Here is a 20,691-nt window from a genome sequence, read left to right as displayed (position 1 = left end):
AACCCTCAGAAGGTTATTACGGGGGTTGAACGAGCAGTTCTGCATAAAGCATTTAGTACCGTGCGGGGCATTGTAATTGTAACAATAATAGCTTGGATTCACATGGCTCTCTTTTAGGTCGTAGGGATGCATATTAAATAATCTTTTAGAGCCACATTTACAAAAATACACGTGGGGTTGTATAATGATATTCTATTATATATTTTATATATATATATATATATATATATATATATATATATATATAACTAAGGGCTGTATATTAAGCCCTTAGTTTTCCAAATAATATTGTAAGCATTAACAGCGGACAATAATTTTAATCCATAGCTGGAAATGGAAAGACTATTGAGAGAGGAAAGAAGAAAAGAATATAAACCTATTGCCACCGTGGTTTATCGTGATCTTTGCCATTCTGGATCTATTTACTAAAGTATTTACTTCTATCTTCACTCACAACTCACTCTTCTCCTAATTTAACTTTTACAGCAACGCATCTCATCTGCTTTCTCACTCAGCCACCCACAGTTACTGACAGCCGCCTCCCTCATGCAGGAAAATTGCTGATGTCTTCTCAGGGAAGAAGGCAAAAAATGCTACACTTTGAGCTAAGCAATCAGAACTTGGAGCCACCATGAGGGAAACCAAAGGGAATGGGATTTCATTTTGCTTCCTATGGTGCTGTTCTTTCTAGGAGCTTAGGACTCTTTTCTACCTAAACAATAGGAAACATACGTGCTTATACTCTGAGTGAAAGAAGGAGGTTGGAAAGTAATGGACAGCAGCTACAGAAACAGGAGAGAGAAAAAAGATTTTTTTTTTAATCCGGGAGAAAGTATGCGAATAAGGAAGGTCATCTTAGGAAGAAGCAAAGTCCTCAAATGACATAACCAGTTACTGAGCCCCAAAAAAACAGGACAGTGTATCAAGGCATTAACAGAGGCTTGCTGCTACTGTCCCTGGTGAGTAAGTTATTATGATGCTTCCCTTGTGAGCACAGACTCGTGGTCAAAGATAAACTCATGTTTGTACCCTTTCCTCGAAGTACAATTAACATATGAATTTAGTTGTAATACTTAATTTAACTAAGAAATGTTTGGTTATATTTTATCCATGCTGTACTTAAATACTGTTCTCAAGAAATCATGCTTTAAGGTTAGAGTTTAAGGACTAATCAGAAAATAATAAGACGCTCATTGAATAAATGGCCTGGCAATGATGTACTATCCACCAGGAAAGAGCCTTGCCCACATCCCCAGGGTCTAGATAGAGAGGAACATGAAGGGCTGTCCATTATACTGATTTCAAGTCAAATGCAATCAGTGGTAAGTAATAACATATATATATACACATATATACATATATGCATATGCATATGTATATGTGTGTATATACATATACATACGCATATATGTATATATGTGTATATATACATATACGCACATATATAAAATATATATGGAGAGAGAGAGAGTACCTAGCATGGTAAAGAGAAATAACAGTCCCTTTTCTTAGTAATAAGGAAAAAAATTTCATCTTCTACCTCAGCAAGAGGGTCAATGGGTAAACAGTAGTTATATTTTCATTTTCTATATACCTCTCAGGAAATCAAACTAATCAAAAATGCATCTGGAAACTGTCTGCTCGAATCCTGTATTCTCTATCTTGTCTGACAGAACGGAAACTCCTTGCAGGCACAGCTGTTCTTTTGCCACAAATCTGAATCTGAACACCATAAATCCTCAGGAAAAGTTCCAGAGAAAAGCTAATAAAACTTTCTAGTGAAAAGTTCTACTAAAGCAGGGGTCACATTTCAGTTCACATTTAAACCCCACAGTGGCAAACGCAGTGCCTACCTTCCCCAGAGCACATGCTCCATAAATATTTACGGAATAGGTGCTGAATCAATTTTAGCTGAATAATGAATAACAGCATTCCTAAAGAGTTATTCAGGCCATTGCTGATCTGAAATGAGTGAGGTTAAGTTTCCTTCCTGTCAGAGATGCATACATTTTCCTGCCCTCCTCCACCTCTTCCACCCCATCTGCAGACACCTGCTCTCAGGAGGATTTCTTGGAACCTGGCCTCCCTGTGGAAGTCCTGCAGGTGAGAATGAATGCCTGCAACAATTGCTCAATCCTAGGACCTCTGCAGCAGACCCCAGACCACTAAACTGGCAGAGAAACTGCTTCTTGATTCTCCCTGCAGGTATCAGCTTCTCTTTCCCGGACCCCTCACAGGCCATGGGCTAACACGCACGGTTCCATTTTCAGAGCTAACAAAAGACTGAGCTCCAAAGGAATCGGGCATTGGAACTTCCCTGTTTCCCTGCAGGCACTGGCTTTGTTCCCCAGAGCCAGGAGGGAATTGGCAAACACCTGCAGGTGAGTGAGAGGACATCGCTCACTGTACCACTGTGCCAGAAAGTGTGTGCAGCTATTTCAAGGTGAATGTCAGATGGTAGAGAGGAAGATGATAAATGGAAGAATTGTTACTATTCATTACTGTACCATTAAACTGCCAGGAAGAGAATTAGCAATATTTTTATATGACAGATAGAAGAGTTAGATACTTTAAAATATACGCTCTATTCATCTTCAAGAAAATCATACATTATATATGCGTGAGCTTTCTGAAGATCGTGAATGAGTGGCCGAATATTTCTTTACTGTTTGATTCCAGACTCTTTTTCTATCTGTAAGTCAATATTTAAAATTTCTATGAAAATTACCCATTTTTGGCACTAGCATTTTGTTTTTGCAGAGACAGAGGGAGTGACCTAGAGAAATGTTGTAGGAAAACTCTCTCCAGTGGGAGGTGCGTTGTCAGGGACCTCTGCATGCCAGCAGGTAAAGGAGGTTAACTCCTGACACTGCAACAGTCTGTAGAGTCCCTCCCACTCCAGCTGATTGCTGGGCGCCTACATAGAGTTGTTAAAGAGTTTCACTATCACCCTGGATCCACTCCCTTTCCCGTACTGTATTGAATCATGGATGGATGTCAGAAGAGAGTTGCACCTCTCTCTCCCAGGAAGCTGGAATTGGTACCCAGAAAACAAATCATTCTCTCTGGGAAAATCTGTAGCAAGTAAATCAAAAGACTGTAGAAGAGCCCCTTAAATGGCAGTGGACTTGGGAGAGAAATCAGAGCAATCTGGTTCTTCAAGCAGAGTGGGAGTGGGGGGCGGGAGGGAGGAGGAAGAAAGATGAGAATAGAGCATCCTGAATGCATTAAAATTGCCAATTCTTTGTTTTCCTGAAGATGACAGCATTACTGCATGTTATGGACTAAACTGTGTCCCGCCACCATCACCACCATATACACAAGTTCATATGTTGAATTTGCTGTTGAAGCCCTAACCTCCAATGTGACCTCTTTATTACTTTAAAGAGGTAATTAAAGTTAAATGAAATATAAGGGTGGGGCCCTAATCCAATATGGCTGCTGTCTTTATAAGAAGTGGAAGAAACACCAGGGATTTACACTCACAAAGGAAAGGCCATGTGAGGATACAGCTAGAAAGTGGCCATCTGCAAGTCAAGGAGAGAGGTCTCTGGAGAAAGCAAACATGCCAGTATCTTGATCTCAGACTTCTAGCCTCCAGAAATGTGAGAAAATAAAATTTGATTGTTGAAGCCACCCAATCTATGTATGGCAGCCCAAGCAGACAAATACATTGCTTGTGGGTTCTGAGAGATAACAGCGTAGCATTAAAATACCATCCCCTGCTTTTGCTTATCAAGGTTGGAGTTGGTTTCTGTACCTGTACCAAGAAGCACTAGTTACCACATTCCTATAAACATTGTATTTTACATGTTTATCTCATGTGTGACTCTGGGGGATCTAATTGTTTGATGGCAAATTTGAACTGACACTCCGAAGTAATGTTTTTCAAGGATCGTTCAAATTGATAAAAAATCCAAAATACATTCTGTCACACTGGTTTTTGTTGTTGTCGCTTTTAACAATCTGAGCCCCCAATCAAATATTTCAGAAAGACCTCTTTCCTGTAACTTGGTTTAAATATAGGCTCGTTCTACAGGCCCATCGAGCCTCAGAAGAGAGGCAGCAGCCTAACTTCTGAAGTGAATGGCAGTTCTGACATTTCTCTGAAGTTGGGTATTGGATTGTTCTGGTTAACAGAAAAAAAGATTCTCAAGTTGTTAATCTTAAACAGTGTGTCTTTTTCAGGGCTCGTAGGTTTCCATAGTTTATGAGGACACTTCCTTCCTCTGTGTTCTTTCCGGTGACAGCCTGAAGCAGGAATAGGGAGCTCTGCTTCGTGTCCAACTAGTTCTGCTTTTCCACGTTTGAATAAATGGCCTCTGTCTGCCAGTGAATGCTCGAAAGTAGTAGTCCTAATGACATGCTGGACATGACTGTAAGCTCAAATAGGTATCCCATGTGCCAGACCAACACACTGTTGTCTAAGCCTGGATCCTCCACAGTCAAAGTTCAGGCAGGCCCTTTTAATAATAATGAATAAGTGGAATTCCAGCCAACTAAATATTTGAAGAGTGCATTTCCTGATTTAGTATAAGAACTCAGTGAGCACCAAAAATGATCAGGAAAATTCTCATTGCACTGTCCTATGGAATTCAGCCTAAGAATTATCCATATTCAACTACAAATCTACCATAAATCAAAATGGCAATGTTATCCAAGGTTGTCTCTGTACAATTTTTAAAAAAATATCGTCTGACAACAGACCATTAGTTCACCCAATACAACCCCTTCAAAGATAAAAATGAAGATATAAATTTTACCTGGATAAAAAAATGAAGATATACATTTAAAAATAAATAGCATTAGACTAAAATTTGAGTCTCTTTCTACTTAAGATGCTGCTTCTATCACAACAATTAATTTTACACAACAAAGGTAGATTAACAATTACCATACAAAATAAATAATGATCAAAAACTAATACATAATTTATTCCATGCAAGAATACAATACAGGTGATGTTACTGCCATTTAAGTGATGCAGAAGTGGAAGCACAGTGAGCTTATGTAATTTGTCCAAGGCTACACAGTGACTTGTTGAATTAGACAGCTGACTCAAAGCTCTGATTAAAGTACGCATTCTTAACCCCTTCACTCTACTGCCTCTCAGAAGTGCCGAGAACAGTTTGGAAGGGAAACTCTGAAGATCTAGGTCCCATTACAAGCTAGGCCAGTAACCAGGCATCTGACCCTGGTTGAGTCCCTTGTCTTCCCTGAGCTTTATTTTCTTCACCAATTAAAAAAAAAAAAAGAATTTGGTTGGACTACACAGGCCCGCCCAGGGAGAATGTTTGGCTCTGTCCAGTAAAAGTGATTCATCTCACGTATAAGTAAATGAAATTTACTATTTGTTCATATTAAATACATTTTAAAATTTGGGAAAAATGTCATGGACCAATATTATTTTAGGTTTGAGAAATTTGGGCTCTTTCATTTTTATGGAAAATACATCATCACCTATCTAACTAGGTGTATTTTAAAATCCTTATGTGATGTTTAACTATAGCCATGCAAATTGAAAAAGGAAACATTTTCTCAATTGCTTCAGTTTTTATACCTTATAGTCCATCTGTTGCCACAGCACTGATTGTGATATCAAAATTGCAATTAGTTACACTCAGAGACAATCAGGAAAAAGGGCAAGGGAGACTGTGTCCAGGTCTCAATAACCTGTGATTACTGTGAAATGGGAAGTTTAAAATCAAGAGACCTGGTTTCAGGCTACAGCTTTGCCACTTAATAGCTATGTGTCCTTGGGAAACTTATTTAATGGAATAAAAATTTAAGAGCTTGAGTCAAATGATGTGTGGGCAAATCCTGGCTCTGCCAGTTAACATGGGCACACTGGTTAACGTCTCTGTGCCTCTGTTTCTTTAGCTATAAATTCAGACATTATCACTGCCTAGTTCAGAGGGGTTGTTGGAAGGATTAAATAAAATGTTGTATTTTATAAAGCATTTATCAAAGGGTCTCCTTCCTATCAAGGGCTCAGAGTTAGGTATTATGACTAGTATCTGTATTTCGGGTGCGTCCATTGCTAGGTAAAGTTCTAAGTAACAGTTAAGTTTCTACATCTTTAAAATAAGGATGCAGTAGTATGTACCTCACATGACTGTTGTCAAGATCAGATGTGGGAACCCAAAGAAAATTATTTTGTAAACTGAAAGCATTAAATTACCATTTGGTCAACATAAGTAAATTGTTATTATAAGATGACCTTGTAATTATTTAAAAAATATTTACTGAGTGCTCAGAATATAAGACACTGGACTAAGCACTATGAAGAATATAAAACAGATGTGGGTTCTATGCTTAAGTGATAACACAAGAATATCAGTATCTCTAATGACAGAAGATAATGGGTGTCAAATCCATACTCCAGTCCAAGTATTAAAAAGGATAGTCCAAGTGCAAAAGATATCCTGGAGAAGGATTGGATAAGATTGGTAGTCTTAAATCTCTGCCATTATTATTCTATGTTCATATTTCAGAAAGATGAAAGAAAGTCTAGTGACTCTTAAATCAAGTTTACATTTCTGAATCTGATCTTCAAAACCTTTTGTAATCTGATCCAAAAGACAATCTTCTATCGCACTACTCACTAACTCTCTATTGGTTTCCTCTGAGGGCATCCAAAACACCAGGTTCCAATTTCATGTCTTGGCTATTCCGAGTTCCTGGCTTGTTCTCCGGATCTTCTGTTCATACATACTAGATTATAACCCATCCCTTAAATCCCAGCTCCATCAGGAAGTCTTCCCTGATGAGCTAGACCTTATCACTCTCTTCCATCTCTACACACATCAGTTCCCGATGCAGTAGGTTTGCAGTAGGGTCCCAAATTTTGCATTTCTAAGCTGATGCTCGTGCTACCGGCCCAGGGACCATACCTAGAGAGTCTATTCTAGTGGAATGTCTATCTTTTTTCACTGCTATATTGCCAGTACTTAGAATAAATATTTATGTAATAAAAGAATAAATATAAGACACTTTGTTAATTGACAAGGGGGAGTCGTACTCTTTCCTTTAAAGATGTTATAGAAGGAAAAGTACAATTCTACTAAAAGGTAGAAGGGTTTCTATCATCAGAAACGTTAAGATAAGGAATGGTTTACATCCAAAGGAAAATGAACTTACTTCCAACCTAGAGAAAGGAGGAGGAAGATTAGGGAGAACTTTGTGGAGTAGTATATTTGATCTATTCCTTGAAGGACCCACACATTTATTTTAAAAATGCCTATGATAGCTAAAAATATTTTTAGTAATTATCTTTGTAATTTGTCTAATTAATCTATGGTGAATCCTTTTTAAAGCCCTCAAAGTCAACAGAATCTTTATATTCTGATGTAAGATTCGACATTTGGAAAAAGCTAAACATCATATTTTTTGCCAAGTCTTATCAGAAAGTCAGGCGATTTAGCTGCATAACTCTGTTCTTGGTTGAAAACAAGGTATACATTTGAGTTAAGTCACCAATTTTCTAGTATGACTTACAAATGGAGCCATGAAACAATTTCAGGGCAGTAGTTTAAAAATCATTTTGAACACTGGAAGCCTCGATGGATTAAGTTTATAGTTTCTGAAGGTGATTAGTTTGAAGAATGGCCCCCATCTGGCCGTATGCCCTGATATGTTTGTTTAAAAATCACTCTTAGTATAGTTGGTATTTTGATGTAGTGAAAGAATTGATGTCTGAACATGAAAGATGCCATGTACATTTTTCTTCAGATTGCATACCATGCTATAAATATCTAAAGTTTAAACATTATGGAAACAAAGAAAGCAATGTAAAATGGAAGTTCTTCCAAGGCAGATCTATGAAAAAAAGTATGTGTTGGTACCAGGAGATACACAGTTTCCTAAGAACTCTTGGTAATTCTGGGCCACCCAGTTTAATAATAAATATTAGTTTATGTGTCCTGCGCATTGAGCTATGTGCTGGGTCACACCGGACCTCTATGAAGGGGGGCTATATCAAAACATTCTTCTAGTTTGGAATAGGGGAACTAAAGAGAACATACAAGGCCTCTGACAAAAAGCACACTCTTACAGTCATGGCTTTTCCCTTCTTGTTTGTCCCCAGAGCTCCTCAGCTACTCTGTTCACCCATCCTTTGAGCCCAGGGTTTCTTCAGGGAAGGGTCAGCATGTCCTAGCTCTACTAGGTCAGCATTAAAAGAGTAATAGATTTTTTTAAGACCACCCATATCTTATACCTTTTAACAGAGTGTACTAAGCTTAGTTTGGCCTGATACAAATGAAAAAAACCCAACACTTCAAGTCCCTTTGTTTAGACCAATGATTCTTAAAGCGGGGTCCCCAGGGCAGCAGCAGCATCATCACCTGAGAATTTGTTACAAATGCAAATTCTCCAGTCCCACCCCAGAAATACTGAATCAGAACTGTGGAGGGGAGGTGGTGAAGCCCAGCTACCTGACTTCACCAGCCATGGGTCTAGGCGGTTCTGACATATGCCAAAGTGTGAAGACCACTGGTTTAGATTTTATCAGCAGCAGCAGTAAAGAAACTCTCACTATCAGATAAGCTGCACGGACTTTCATGAACTTTACAACTTATTCTAATAGCCTATTATCATCCGCTTGATAACTACATTTAACATACACACAATTACACATGTAATCGACATCTAAGTTGTCCTCGACAGAATGCATGTTAAAAAGTCATGGCTTGGGGCTTCCCTGGTGGCGCAGTGGTTAAGAATCCACCTGCTAATGCAGGGGACATGGGTTTGAGACCTGGTCAGGGAAGATCCCACATGCCGCGGAGCAACTAAGCCTCTGTGCCACAACTACTGAGCCTGCGCTCTAGAGCCCATGAGCCACAACTACTGAGCCTGTGTGCCACAACTACTGAAGCCCACGTGCGTAGAGCCCGTGCTCCACAACAAGAGAAGCCACCGCAATGAGAAGCCTGCGTACCGCAACAAAGAGTAGCCCCTGCTCGCCACAACTAGAGAAAACCCACAGGCAGCAATGAAGACCCAATGCAGCCAAAAAAAAAAAAAGTCATGGCTTTCTTAGTAAAGAGATGGTATGAAAAGGAGACAAATGAACCTAAAGAACTTGTTTTTAGTTTTCTGAAATGATACCATCCTCAACTCCCCTCCACCCCTGCCCCACCTCAAATAAAAGAATCAGGGGGAAAAAAATTACTATCAAGTAATACACTTTATCATTTGCAGATATAGGTTATCATACATCTTGAATGAATAGCTATGTCCAAGCCTGTTTTAAAGAACTATTAAAACACTTGAAGGTAAATGGATGCTTTGTCTGATTTGTAGCTAAACCCTCACACTCATTTTAGATCTATTCATTGAACTATGATACCCAAGATTCATAACACAATTTTTTGATGAAACGTAAAATTTCATAATCTCCTCAAAAGGCATACGTAGAATAAAATGGTCCTCTGCTTAAGAGTTAAGACTTAGGCTCTGCAGCAGTACAGTTCATAGATATGTGATGCAATCTATATAAGTAATTTTAATTTTTCTAAGTAACCACATAAAAAAGTAAAATAAAATGAGTGATATTAATGTTAAATATATATTTTGTTTAATCCAATGTACTAAACATATCACTTCAACATGAAAAAATAAAAAATTAATGAGATATTTTTACCTTTTTATACTTAGTCTTCAAAATCTTGCATGTATTTTACAAGTACAGTACATCTCAATTAGAATGCTAAATTTTAACTGAAAATACTTTTTATTTAGATTTAATAAATTTTATCATTGCAAAAGTAGGTTCCATACTCGTTGTTCCAAACATACTAAAAAGTTTTCCAAAAGCCTAAGTGAATACGTTTTTATATTAAAATTAATAAAAGTAATGAAATTAAAAGTTCAATTTCTCAATCACACTAGCCACCTTTCAAGTACTCGACAGGCTACAAGTTGCTAGTAGCTACAATATGGGGCAGAGACGCTCTGGCGCTGTGAGGGACCAACCTGGGTAAGAATTCAGGCTTTGCCGGTTATCGGCTGCTTAGCAAATTGCCTAGCCCTCTCCAAGCTTCAATTCTATCCCCTGTTAAATAGGGGAAAGACCCACATTCCATATGTTTCAACTTCTGCCAGCAAAAATAGCAGCAGAATAGAAACTACAGTTTGTTTTCTCCTTCATAATAGAGGTGGTGAAATCATTTCATCAATTTATAATAATCAGAACCAATCTAAATGCCTACAGTATAAGAATGGTTAAATACTTTTAACTCATCCGCTGTAGCCCTAAAATTCAATTAATTATTATTAATATCGATTAATATAATTAAGAAAAAAGTATCATTATGAATAGCTCGACTGCTGAGTGCGTGCACAAAGATAAACTTATAAGGACCAGACACCTATCGACAGCGGCTGCCTGAAGCAACAGGATGGGGGCGGGGATGGAGCTAGCACACGCCTTCAGCTTGTATTTCTGGGCAGTTATTGTCCAAAAATGCTTTTCTAAAAAGGAGCTATTACTTTTGTATTTTAATGAGAAAATTCCAAATCTGCTCTGAAACGACTACACTTTTCCCTCACTGTCTGCACTGTGATTTTAAATATAGCGTAAATGTACTCTAATAAGGAGAAACTGCTATACGGAAATACTTGTTATCAGAACGCAGAACACGCCCCCTTTATCTCTTTCAGTTAGCGGTTTCCCGCCAGGCAAACGGAAGCAAAACCGCCCTTGACGTCATGGAGGCGGCCTCTCCTAGTTACCATGGTGAAGTCTACGCGGCCATCTTTACTGTGGTCAACCCGCACCAAGCTTTTTCCTAGCGGGGGTGGTGGCGCGCCGTGGAAATGTCTGCAGAATAAGAGATGAGAAAGGAATCATAAGCCTCAGTGAAGGACCAGGGGCAGAACGCCTTAATTTAGTTAGTGGAACGTAGAGGTGCAGATGCCGCGGATTAGCGGAACGATTCAAGCAGAGTAGTGCAGTTTCTGCCCGGATTTTGAAAGCCGCTTCCGTTGCGCGGCGGAAGTGTGAGTCGCAAGAGGACGACTCGGGGAAGAATCTGCTTTCCGCTGTGTGTGCACAACTGGAATCATGTCTAGTTTGACGGTGAGAGACCCGGCAATGGATCGATCACTGCGTTCCGTGTTCGTGGGGAACATTCCGTATGAGGCAACTGAGGAGCAGTTGAAGGACATTTTCTCCGAGGTTGGTTCCGTTGTGAGTTTCCGGCTGGTATACGATAGAGAGACGGGAAAACCTAAGGGTTATGGTTTCTGCGAGTACCAAGACCAGGAGACCGCGCTTAGTGCCATGCGGAACCTTAACGGGCGGGAGTTCAGCGGGCGAGCGCTTCGGGTGGACAACGCTGCCAGTGAAAAGAACAAGGAGGAGTTAAAGAGCCTAGGGCCTGCAGCGCCCATCATTGACTCACCCTATGGGGACCCCATCGATCCAGAAGATGCCCCTGAGTCAATTACCAGAGCAGTCGCTAGCCTTCCCCCGGAGCAGATGTTTGAGCTGATGAAGCAGATGAAGCTCTGTGTCCAAAACAGTCACCAGGAAGCTCGAAATATGTTACTTCAAAACCCACAGCTGGCTTATGCGCTGTTGCAGGCGCAAGTAGTGATGAGAATCATGGATCCAGAGATTGCTCTGAAAATTCTGCATCGCAAAATACATGTCACACCACTCATCCCAGGCAAATCTCAATCCGTTTCTGGCCCTGCCCCTGGCCTTTGCCCAGGACCTAATGTTCTGCTGAACCAGCAGAATCCTCCAGCCCCTCAGCCTCAGCATTTGGCCAGACGACCTGTGAAAGACATCCCTCCTCTGATGCAGACCCCTATCCAGGGTGGAATTCCAGCCCCGGGCCCAATTCCAGCTGCAGTTGCTGGCCCTGGCCCTGGCCCTGGCCCCTTAACTCCTGGTGGAGCAATGCAGCCCCAAGTTGGAATGCCAGGGGTTGGTCCGGTGCCCTTAGAGCGGGGGCAGGTGCAGATATCAGATCCTAGAGCTCCTATGTCTCGTGGACCCATGACTGCTGGTGGCCTACCTCCTCGAGGACTGTTAGGGGATGCTCCAAATGACCCACGTGGAGGAACTTTGCTTTCAGTCACTGGAGAAGTAGAGCCCAGAGGCTATCTTGGCCCACCACATCAGGGTCCTCCAATGCACCATGCGTCTGGTCATGACAGCCGGGGCCCTTCCTCACATGACATGAGAGGAGGGCCATTAGCAGATCCCAGAATGCTCATTGGAGAACCCAGAGGACCCATGATAGATCAAAGGGGTCTACCTATGGATGGTAGAGGTAGCAGAGATTCTCGAGGGATGGAGACTCGAGCCATGGAAACTGAGGTCTTAGAGACACGAGTAATGGAAAGAAGAGGAATGGAAACCTGTGCAATGGAAGCCAGAGGGATGGAAGCGAGAGGCATGGATGCAAGAGGAATGGAGATGAGGGGCCCTGGCCCCAGTTCAAGAGGCCCTATGACTGGGGGAATTCAGGGTGCTGGTCCTATTAATATGGGGGCAGGTGGTCCTCAGGGACCCAGACAGGTCCCAAGTATTTCAGGGGTGGGAAATCCTGGAGCTGGCATGCAGGGGGCAGGTATGCAAGGAGCGGGCATGCAGGGGGCGGGCATGCAAGGGGCAGGTATGCAAGGAGCGGGCATGCAGGGGGCAGGCATGCAGGGGGCAGGTATGCAAGGAGCAGGCATGCAGGGGGCGGGCATGCAAGGGGCTGGCATGCAGGGGGCAGGCATGCAAGGGGCTGGCATGCAAGGGGCAGGCATGCAGGGGGCAGGCATGCAGGGGGCAGGCATGCAGGGGGCAGGCATGCAAGGGGCAGGCAAGCAAGGTGGAGGCCAGCCTAGCAGTTTTAGTCCTGGGCAGAGCCAGGTCACCCCACAGGATCAAGAAAAGGCAGCTTTGATCATGCAGGTTCTTCAACTGACTGCAGATCAGATTGCCATGCTGCCTCCTGAGCAAAGGCAGAGTATCCTGATTTTAAAGGAACAAATCCAGAAATCTACTGGAGCTTCTTGAAAGGTTTTAGAAAATACTTGGCAGTAGTCCCACAAAAGTTTTCTGTAGCATAGAGAATGGGTGGGTGCAGAAAGCTGACTTTGTATCCCCGCACTTGAATGATTAGGAGTTCCTTCCTCTCAGAACCTAATCTCATTTCTTGTAGTCTTCTTAGTTTTTATTTTTAATTTTAATTGTGGGGGAGGGGGAGGGGGGAGTGGGTCTACTCACTTTAATTCACTGTAAATAATACAAAAATAACAACATGATTATAGTATACCAAATAAGATTACAAAGGATATGCAGCATTGTTAAAAGGGTCTACAAGGTGTTAAGTAAATTTTTAAAATACTGAGCAAAACAATGTGAAAACTGCACCTAAAGACTAAAAGATGACCTGTTAAAATGGTAATGTACTAAGATAGTTTAACATGTTTGGTTGTATAAGAAAATAGAGACGTTTACCTCAAAATTACAAGATAATAGTTTTTGGTAAGCCATTTAAAACACAGAATCCTATTTCAGGGGCAACAGAATGCTGAATTAGGTTAAGTATTGTTGTACTGTTTTGGAATTACTTCAGAATGTTAGAGCTAAACAGATAATTCTCAACTTGTGGTATTGGAATTGTTTTTTTTCTGAAGCTATGCTACCTGAAAAATCAAGGAATGCATCTGATGTGATGTTATTTCATTTATCTTATCCTTCAAGCAATATTTTGGCCTGGCCTTGAGCATGACAATTTTGCTGGGACAGTTCTAGGTCAACGAGGTTACTTAAATCTGCTCTGATGAGACTCTCTCTCTCAGTACCTTCCTATTTCTCAATAGTCTTTAAGCCCTAAATCTGAATCTGAATAATTCTCTCACATCCTTCCCAAAAATCAGTGTGTAGGAACCAGTTGATCTGGATGAATTATACATAGCATTGGACTTTTCATAAATAATGGAAGGTTTCATGCAGTAAAGCTCTCTGTTTTCTGGTAACTAGCTTCCATTACACAGATCTGTCTGGTCAACCAGAATCAGGAGTTAAACATCTTAGTCTCAGCAACATTTAAAATGCCTTTTAATTTTCTTATTTCAAAATCTGCTTATCTGTCACCATCTTACCAGAATAACTGAGGCCCAGGTAGGTAAAGATATTCTTGTAGCCTGAAATCTGCTAAATTGGTTATTACTTTCCTTTTACAAGTAATAAAGCCATTTAATCCTAATATACATACCCATGAGACATATTTAAAAATCAGTAGGAAAGTGGGGCTTACCACAGTAACTTTAGATCTACTACTTAATTTGTCTTTAAGCCTTGAGGATGTGGAGACAAACATTTGTGTGACAGAACAAGTAGTAATAACAGAAGTATAAACACTTAAATAACCAGGTGATCTTACTCAGGAGAAGAAAAGCCAATACCTAATTACAGAGGGAAAAATTACTTAATACAAGGAGAGAGCAGAGGCTTAGATATTGAATTATTTTCCCGTTGCAAGGTTTTTACATCTTAAAAGGATAATTCACTCTTTTTATAAAGTTTACCTCCCTACGATGTTTCCTGCTATCTATTTTACTCCTGTTTTATTGTTCATACTGTTAACTTCCCCATGTTTTCTATATGCTTCCCCTTATTGGAGGGGATAACTCTCCTTTACGTGTATAGTAGTTCTGGTTAATACTAATTCAGAGTTGGCTTGATTACTTTGAAACTGTAGTTGCTTTATCTCAAAGCTTTCACTGAAAGGCTCTAACTGAAAACTATTAAATGTTTTGCTCTTTGTTATAGTAAAATCGTACAATGGAGGCTGAGTTTAGTATCTGATGTTTATTTTTAATAAATGTGTTATTCAAAAGTTACCTCTTGAGAGTTCCATGGGGCCTGAATACTTTTTCTTTCAAATAAAAAAGGCAAATCTAAAGAAATTACAGGACTGAATGGAAATACCTTTTTTAAGATTCATTATCTATAAAGTTCCACAATTGAAATACCTATATATTATATATGCCAATCATGTTTTTCTATAGTAGGTATCAGTAGCAACATCTTGGATACTCAGCTGTTAGGCTTCCTTTTGTTTGTATTCCCCACTGAGAACGCCTCTATCCCAGGAACGCCTTATAGGTACTGTATCTTCATTACTGACAGCACTTGTTATATTGCAATGCACTATTTTACTTTTACTCTCTACCCCCCACTCCCACTTTTAATAGACTGAATATGGACTGTCTTACTCATTTCTGTATTCGCCATAGCAAAAATTGCAGGTGAGAAGGAAGAACAAAACATTTTATCAGAGTTTTAGTGGAAAAAAAAAATCCCATTAAGAGCACATAAGTTTCCCTACAAAGGATTTAAATTCCACACAGAACAAATGAGCTATAACAACTATTTGCATTAGAAAATAAATCAGAAATAGATAATACAAGCAATCTCCTGTACTCTGATAAACTGAATAAAATCGGTTCTCTCCTCATTTCCAATTCACGCGTGGTCTGACTGTCCCAGTACTGAAGTATACAAGCAGTGCATGTCTGCTACAATCAGAATCGTGTTTTTTTTTTTTTTTTTTTTTTAATGCCTCCTCTGGGCATCAACCTTTTTTTTTTTTTTTTTAAAGGTAGATTCCTTTTTTTTTTTTTTTTTAATTTTATTTATTTATTTATTTACTTATGGCTGTGTTGGGTCTTCGTTTCTGTGCGAGGGCTTTCTCCAGTTGCGGCAAGCGGGGGCCACTCTTCATCGCGGTGCGCGGGCCTCTCACTATCGCGGCCTATCTTGTTGCGGAGCACAGGCTCCAGACGCGCAGGCTAAGTAATTGTGGCTCACAGGCCTAGTTGCTCCGTGGCATGTGGGATCTTCCCGGACCAGGGCTCGAACCCGTGTCCCTTGCATTGGCAGGCAGATTCTCAACCGCTGTGCCACCAGGGAAGCCCAGAATCGTGTTTTACTACGTAATTGTTGGTTATAATCCCGGCATCCTGCATTTCCCCAAATATGGGAGACTAAAACGAAAGCAAATTGATTCATAATAACAACAGTTGAAGATAGTGAGGTGAAACACTGATTTGCAAATGCCTCTTTATGGCTTATTCCTCTTGGGCAGTGCATATTTTTTGGAAATAAACAATCAACTTTAATCAGTGCCTGCTCATAGCCCTTTCCCTCTTACATTACTGATTAATATCAAAATACATTTTAATGTTGGTTGTATCCCAAGACTAATGATTTGGGTCCATTTGATAAGATAGAAGCCAATGTGAATCTCAGGTGAAGGTAGGCTAATCCAAGTAAGATCGTGTATGACTTTTCAACTCCTCAGAATTCTAAAAGAAAACATTTTTTTTTTTTTTATAAACAGGAACCTTAATATAATCACAGCTTCCAAAGCGTCTTGCTTTTCCATGCTGTGATGGGACATTAGCTAAGCACACGGAACCTGATTTCCTATGGTGTGTCAGGCCATTCTCTTAGGGCTGATGAGGTCTAAGAATAATTACGTGCAACAACTTACTGTGGCAGATAAACTGAATTATCAGTTACATCTCACAGTCTTCTCACAAAAGAATATGTCAGCCTCTCAGTGCTTTACACTGCCAGCTAACCGCCAGACAGATTTCTGCTTGGAGCTTGCTTTTCTCATCAGTCTTTTGTCAAGAATGCTCTATAGTCAAGACCTAATTCATTTTAAGGAAATGAATATATTTAAACTAATTAATAATTATTAATAATATTGTTAAATATTATTGATAGTGTGACTATTACATGATGTTGGTATCTAATATGCTAATATATTTCATATATATAATGTATATTTCAGATCTTAACTGAACCAGATCTTTTAATATTTTCATTTGCTTCTGTCACCTTAAAACAAAAGTTTTACCCCCGTGGTTGAAAGTTCAGCTTCACAGATATTCATATTACAAATTACCTTTCTCATGAGATATTAACGGACATGTTTCTTCTAGATATTTTTGTACCACAATATAAAGCTTATGCCAGTAAAGGACATGTAGTGTATCAAAAGTGACTTCGGGTAGCACTGTCAAAAATAACAAACCCGGTGCTTATTAAATGCTGTACATAAAAATACCAAACTATTTACCTAGAAAAAGAACCAAGATGTTCTGATTGATGATAACTCTTTATAACCAGGAGTTGATTTAATTCTCAAAGGTAGGTGACTAATTATCAAGGAGTTAGGATAAAATATATAACATTTTCAACCGTAATCTATTTTGTATTATTCAATATGTATAAAATCTGCAGACATTTGAAATCCATCTCATATGTGTCACAAAGCTTGGTCATTTAAAAAAGTCTTATCTGCTTGATTTCTTATTTGTTGTCTTTCACAAAGGTAGAATGGTTAATTTCTTGGGCATCAAGAAATGAAACCAGCAGTTTCCTCCAAATTATTTTGTTTATTTAATTAGCTGTTTTAATCAAAATTCTGTCTTATTACATTACTAATATTCTTCAATGATTCTACTGCAAAAGCCTGTAGGCCACTTCAGTGTACCTGCCAGCCTTTGATTGCTTTCCTACCTGAGTGGATTTGAAGCAACTTGTCCTAGTTAGGAATCTACTTATGTATTTATCCTTGGACATTCCACAGAAAAAACTACATCTGCAATAACACACTTCCCAGTTCCATCTTAAAGGTTCACCTTAATAATATTCAAAACATGAGCCACATTAAAAATCATATATTTGAATTAATGTGATGGAAGGGCCTATATAGGGCTAGATTGGTGCATTAATCTTCAAAAAGTCATATTCTATATCCCAAACGTCACCCTTGGTCACATGTTAAATAATACAGCAATACAAATAAGAAGGACTAAAAAAATTGCCACACACAAACCTGGCTCTAAGAGGGTAAACACAACCATTGCCTATTAATAGAATATATTTCCTATCTTTAGGTAATCCTTTAGCCAAAATGATTTCATCATTTTACACGTATCAGTCATCAATCAGAGAAAAAGATCCTCATCTATTTTAAGAAACAGAGAAATTACGGTATTGAAATCTCTAGAATCACATATCTCCCCCCATCCCACCACCATTAATTTTGTCAAAGTTTTGTCCTGTAGAAGCTTTAAATGTCTTTGGACAAGGGACCCCAAATCTGTGGCCTGTGGGCCAATTGAGCCTGCAGATATGTTTTGTTTGACCAGCCAAGGTTCTCAAAACTTTTGAATTTGAATGCATTTAGGTACAGCATATATTCTCCTATTTGTCCAAGAGCCCAGCTATTCCCTGGATCTTATGCTAGGTTTGATTCACACAATTACTTGCCAGTCCTTGTAATACTTGGAGTTTACAACTCCTGCTTTTACTCTGTATAAAAACACAGCTATTAGATTTGATTGAAATGTTTAGTGCTTGTTTTTTAGATACCACATGTCAGTGAAATCATACAGTATTTGTCTTTCTCTGTCTGATTTATTTCATTTAGCATAATACCCTCTAGGTCCAACCATGTTGTCACAAATGGCAAGATTTCATTTGTTTTTTTAATAGGTGAGGAATATTCCATTGTATATATGTGCCACATCTTCTTTATCCATTCATCTATACATGGACACTTAGGTTGCGTTTATATCTTGGCTACTGCAAACAGAAGAAATCTTGAAGCCATAAAATCAGCATGCTTATGTTTCAGTGAGAATAAACTGTCAATAGAATTCTGCTGCTAAATATTTTTCAAACATCATCTACATATTCCTATGTACCAAAAGAAAGGACCAATAAAACCAAAGCAGTTAAAAGTAACTGCCCAGCATTTATTCTGTTAATTTATTTTTAGTAGAGTTACTGAAAATGGCATCAAAACTGTATGCTGTAATCTGGGCCTTTGAACTTTGTCTTTGAACCTGATCATAATTAAGGGTACAAATTAACCAAATCAACATTTGTAAATTAAACAAATAATGTTTTTTGCCCTTAAAGGAAAGTTTACGTTGGGTTTATTGACTGAACTCTAAACATTTCTAGCAAACAACAATTTAAATTCAAATCAAGGCCTTTCAGGAAGTGACATCAAAGCATCATTGTAAAGCTGTGAAGATGACCTTGGAACATGTGAATCTGAATCTCTCCTTTTCACACGTGTTCAGACTACTGGTATTCTAGTAATCTGGCACTTTGTTTGCCTAGAGGGAAGACAAAATTTGCTTAACTAGAATGTTTTGTGAGTTGGAAGTGAAATGATTTATAGGATCTTTGGTTGGTGGGGATTTTGTTGTCATTGTTTTCAGATAAACAGGTTTTAGCATTTCCTCCCCCCCTCCCACCCCGAGTTAGTGCCTCTGCTGGGAGGTGCAAACTAGGCAAACTAGTGGAGCCTTGAACAAAAATGACCTTGGTTTAAAATGGCCCAAATCTGCCCCTCCTGAGGAATTAGAGCTGGATTATCCTGGGGAGAAAAGAGGCTTTTCTGCATCTCTTGTCCATTGTCCTTTTTGCCTAGGATGATTCATAAAGAGAAGGAAGATAGATGAGCTGGCCACTGACTCAGCCAGGGTCAGCCAAGGCAGGATTGTGAAAACTCATCTCCTGTGATCACTGTGATGAAGTTGAGCAAATTATCAGGGCTGGAAAATGGTGTTTCAACACAAATTCACTCTTCAAAAAATAGAAGAAGGAATTGCGGGGTGGGGGGGGTGGAGGTTTAAAATTTTTTTTTCACTAAAGCCCTGCCAGAAATGCAGACCTACGTGACATGAAAGATGGTAGCTGCCGCCCCCAGCAAGCAGTGCCCGCTCCAACTCATCTTCAGTCCCTCAGTGTGTCTTTTGGGTCTTACCTGCCACACCACTAAAGGCTTTTTTGTTTTGTTTTTATAAGAAAAGGAAGAAAAATTCACTTACATTGATATAGACCTGGCATATAATTGTTTAAAATATTTTTACTCTAATACGCATTTTTATTTACACAGTGATCAAATATTTTGAAGTGGGCTTCCCTGGTGGCGCAGTGGTTGAGAATCTGCCTGCCGATGCAGGGGACACGGGTTCGAGCCCTGGTCTGGGAAGATCCCACATGCCGCGGAGCAACTGGGCCCGTGAGCCACAACTGCTGAGCCTGTGCGTCTGGAGCCTGTGCTCCGCAACAAGAGAGGCCACGATAGTGAGAGGCCCGCGCACCGCGATGAAGAGTGGCCCCCGCTCGCCGCAACTAGAGAAAGCCCTTGCACAGAAACGAAGACCCAACACAGCCATAAATAAATAAATAAATAAATTTATTTAAAAAAATATATTTTGAAGTGATGAAAGGAGCCTGTAATAGTGGAATTTCAGGCGTCAGCCACAAGACTGGGGGTAGGGGAGATATTTGTCTTTGAGGGAGGAAGGTGGTAGCAAGGGCCTTTCAAATGCTCCAGAACCAACACAGATGTCAGTTATAAGTTCCATGCTCTCTTCTGGAAGGTTGAGTCATGGTTAATATATAAAAAGCTTCTATCAAGGAGCTACCTAATGCCAGGCACTTGACATACATCATCTCCAAGCTGACTAAAATCTGGAGGCAGTAGGAAGAAATATGCTTAGGGAAGTTATCTAGTTTGCCCTCAGTCACGTACCTTGTAGGAGGTTGAAGCACCAGTGAATCTAAGTCTGTGCAACTCTCAAGCCCTGCTCTTCCCCATCACATCATTCTGCTTTAAGGAGATAGTGAGGAGACAG

At 39.8% G+C, this 20,691-nt stretch overlaps 2 protein-coding genes across 3 annotated transcripts in view; one reads left to right on the top strand and one right to left on the bottom strand.

The window, feature by feature from the left end:
• PRKG1 (protein kinase cGMP-dependent 1) overlaps positions 1–20,691 on the bottom strand; it is a 1,261,642-nt gene that overhangs the window by 531,068 nt on the left and 709,883 nt on the right. The window lies entirely within an intron of this gene.
• On the top strand, positions 10,809–14,856 carry CSTF2T (cleavage stimulation factor subunit 2 tau variant). The gene has a single exon (XM_057531143.1). It carries the CDS (start codon positions 11,069–11,071, stop codon positions 13,022–13,024), a length of 1,956 nt encoding a protein of 651 aa, XP_057387126.1. The 5' UTR covers positions 10,809–11,068; the 3' UTR covers positions 13,025–14,856.

Source organism: Balaenoptera acutorostrata, chromosome 16 (assembly GCF_949987535.1).
Source record: "Balaenoptera acutorostrata chromosome 16, mBalAcu1.1, whole genome shotgun sequence".
Lineage (NCBI taxonomy): Eukaryota > Metazoa > Chordata > Mammalia > Artiodactyla > Balaenopteridae > Balaenoptera > Balaenoptera acutorostrata.
Note: the sequence above shows the minus strand (reverse complement) of the source record. Positions and strands in the feature narration are given on the sequence as shown.

Coding starts and splice junctions, on each gene's coding strand:
- CSTF2T (XM_057531143.1), top strand. CDS start 11,069: ATGTCTAGTTTGACGGTGAGAGACCCGGCAATGGATCGATCACTGCGT.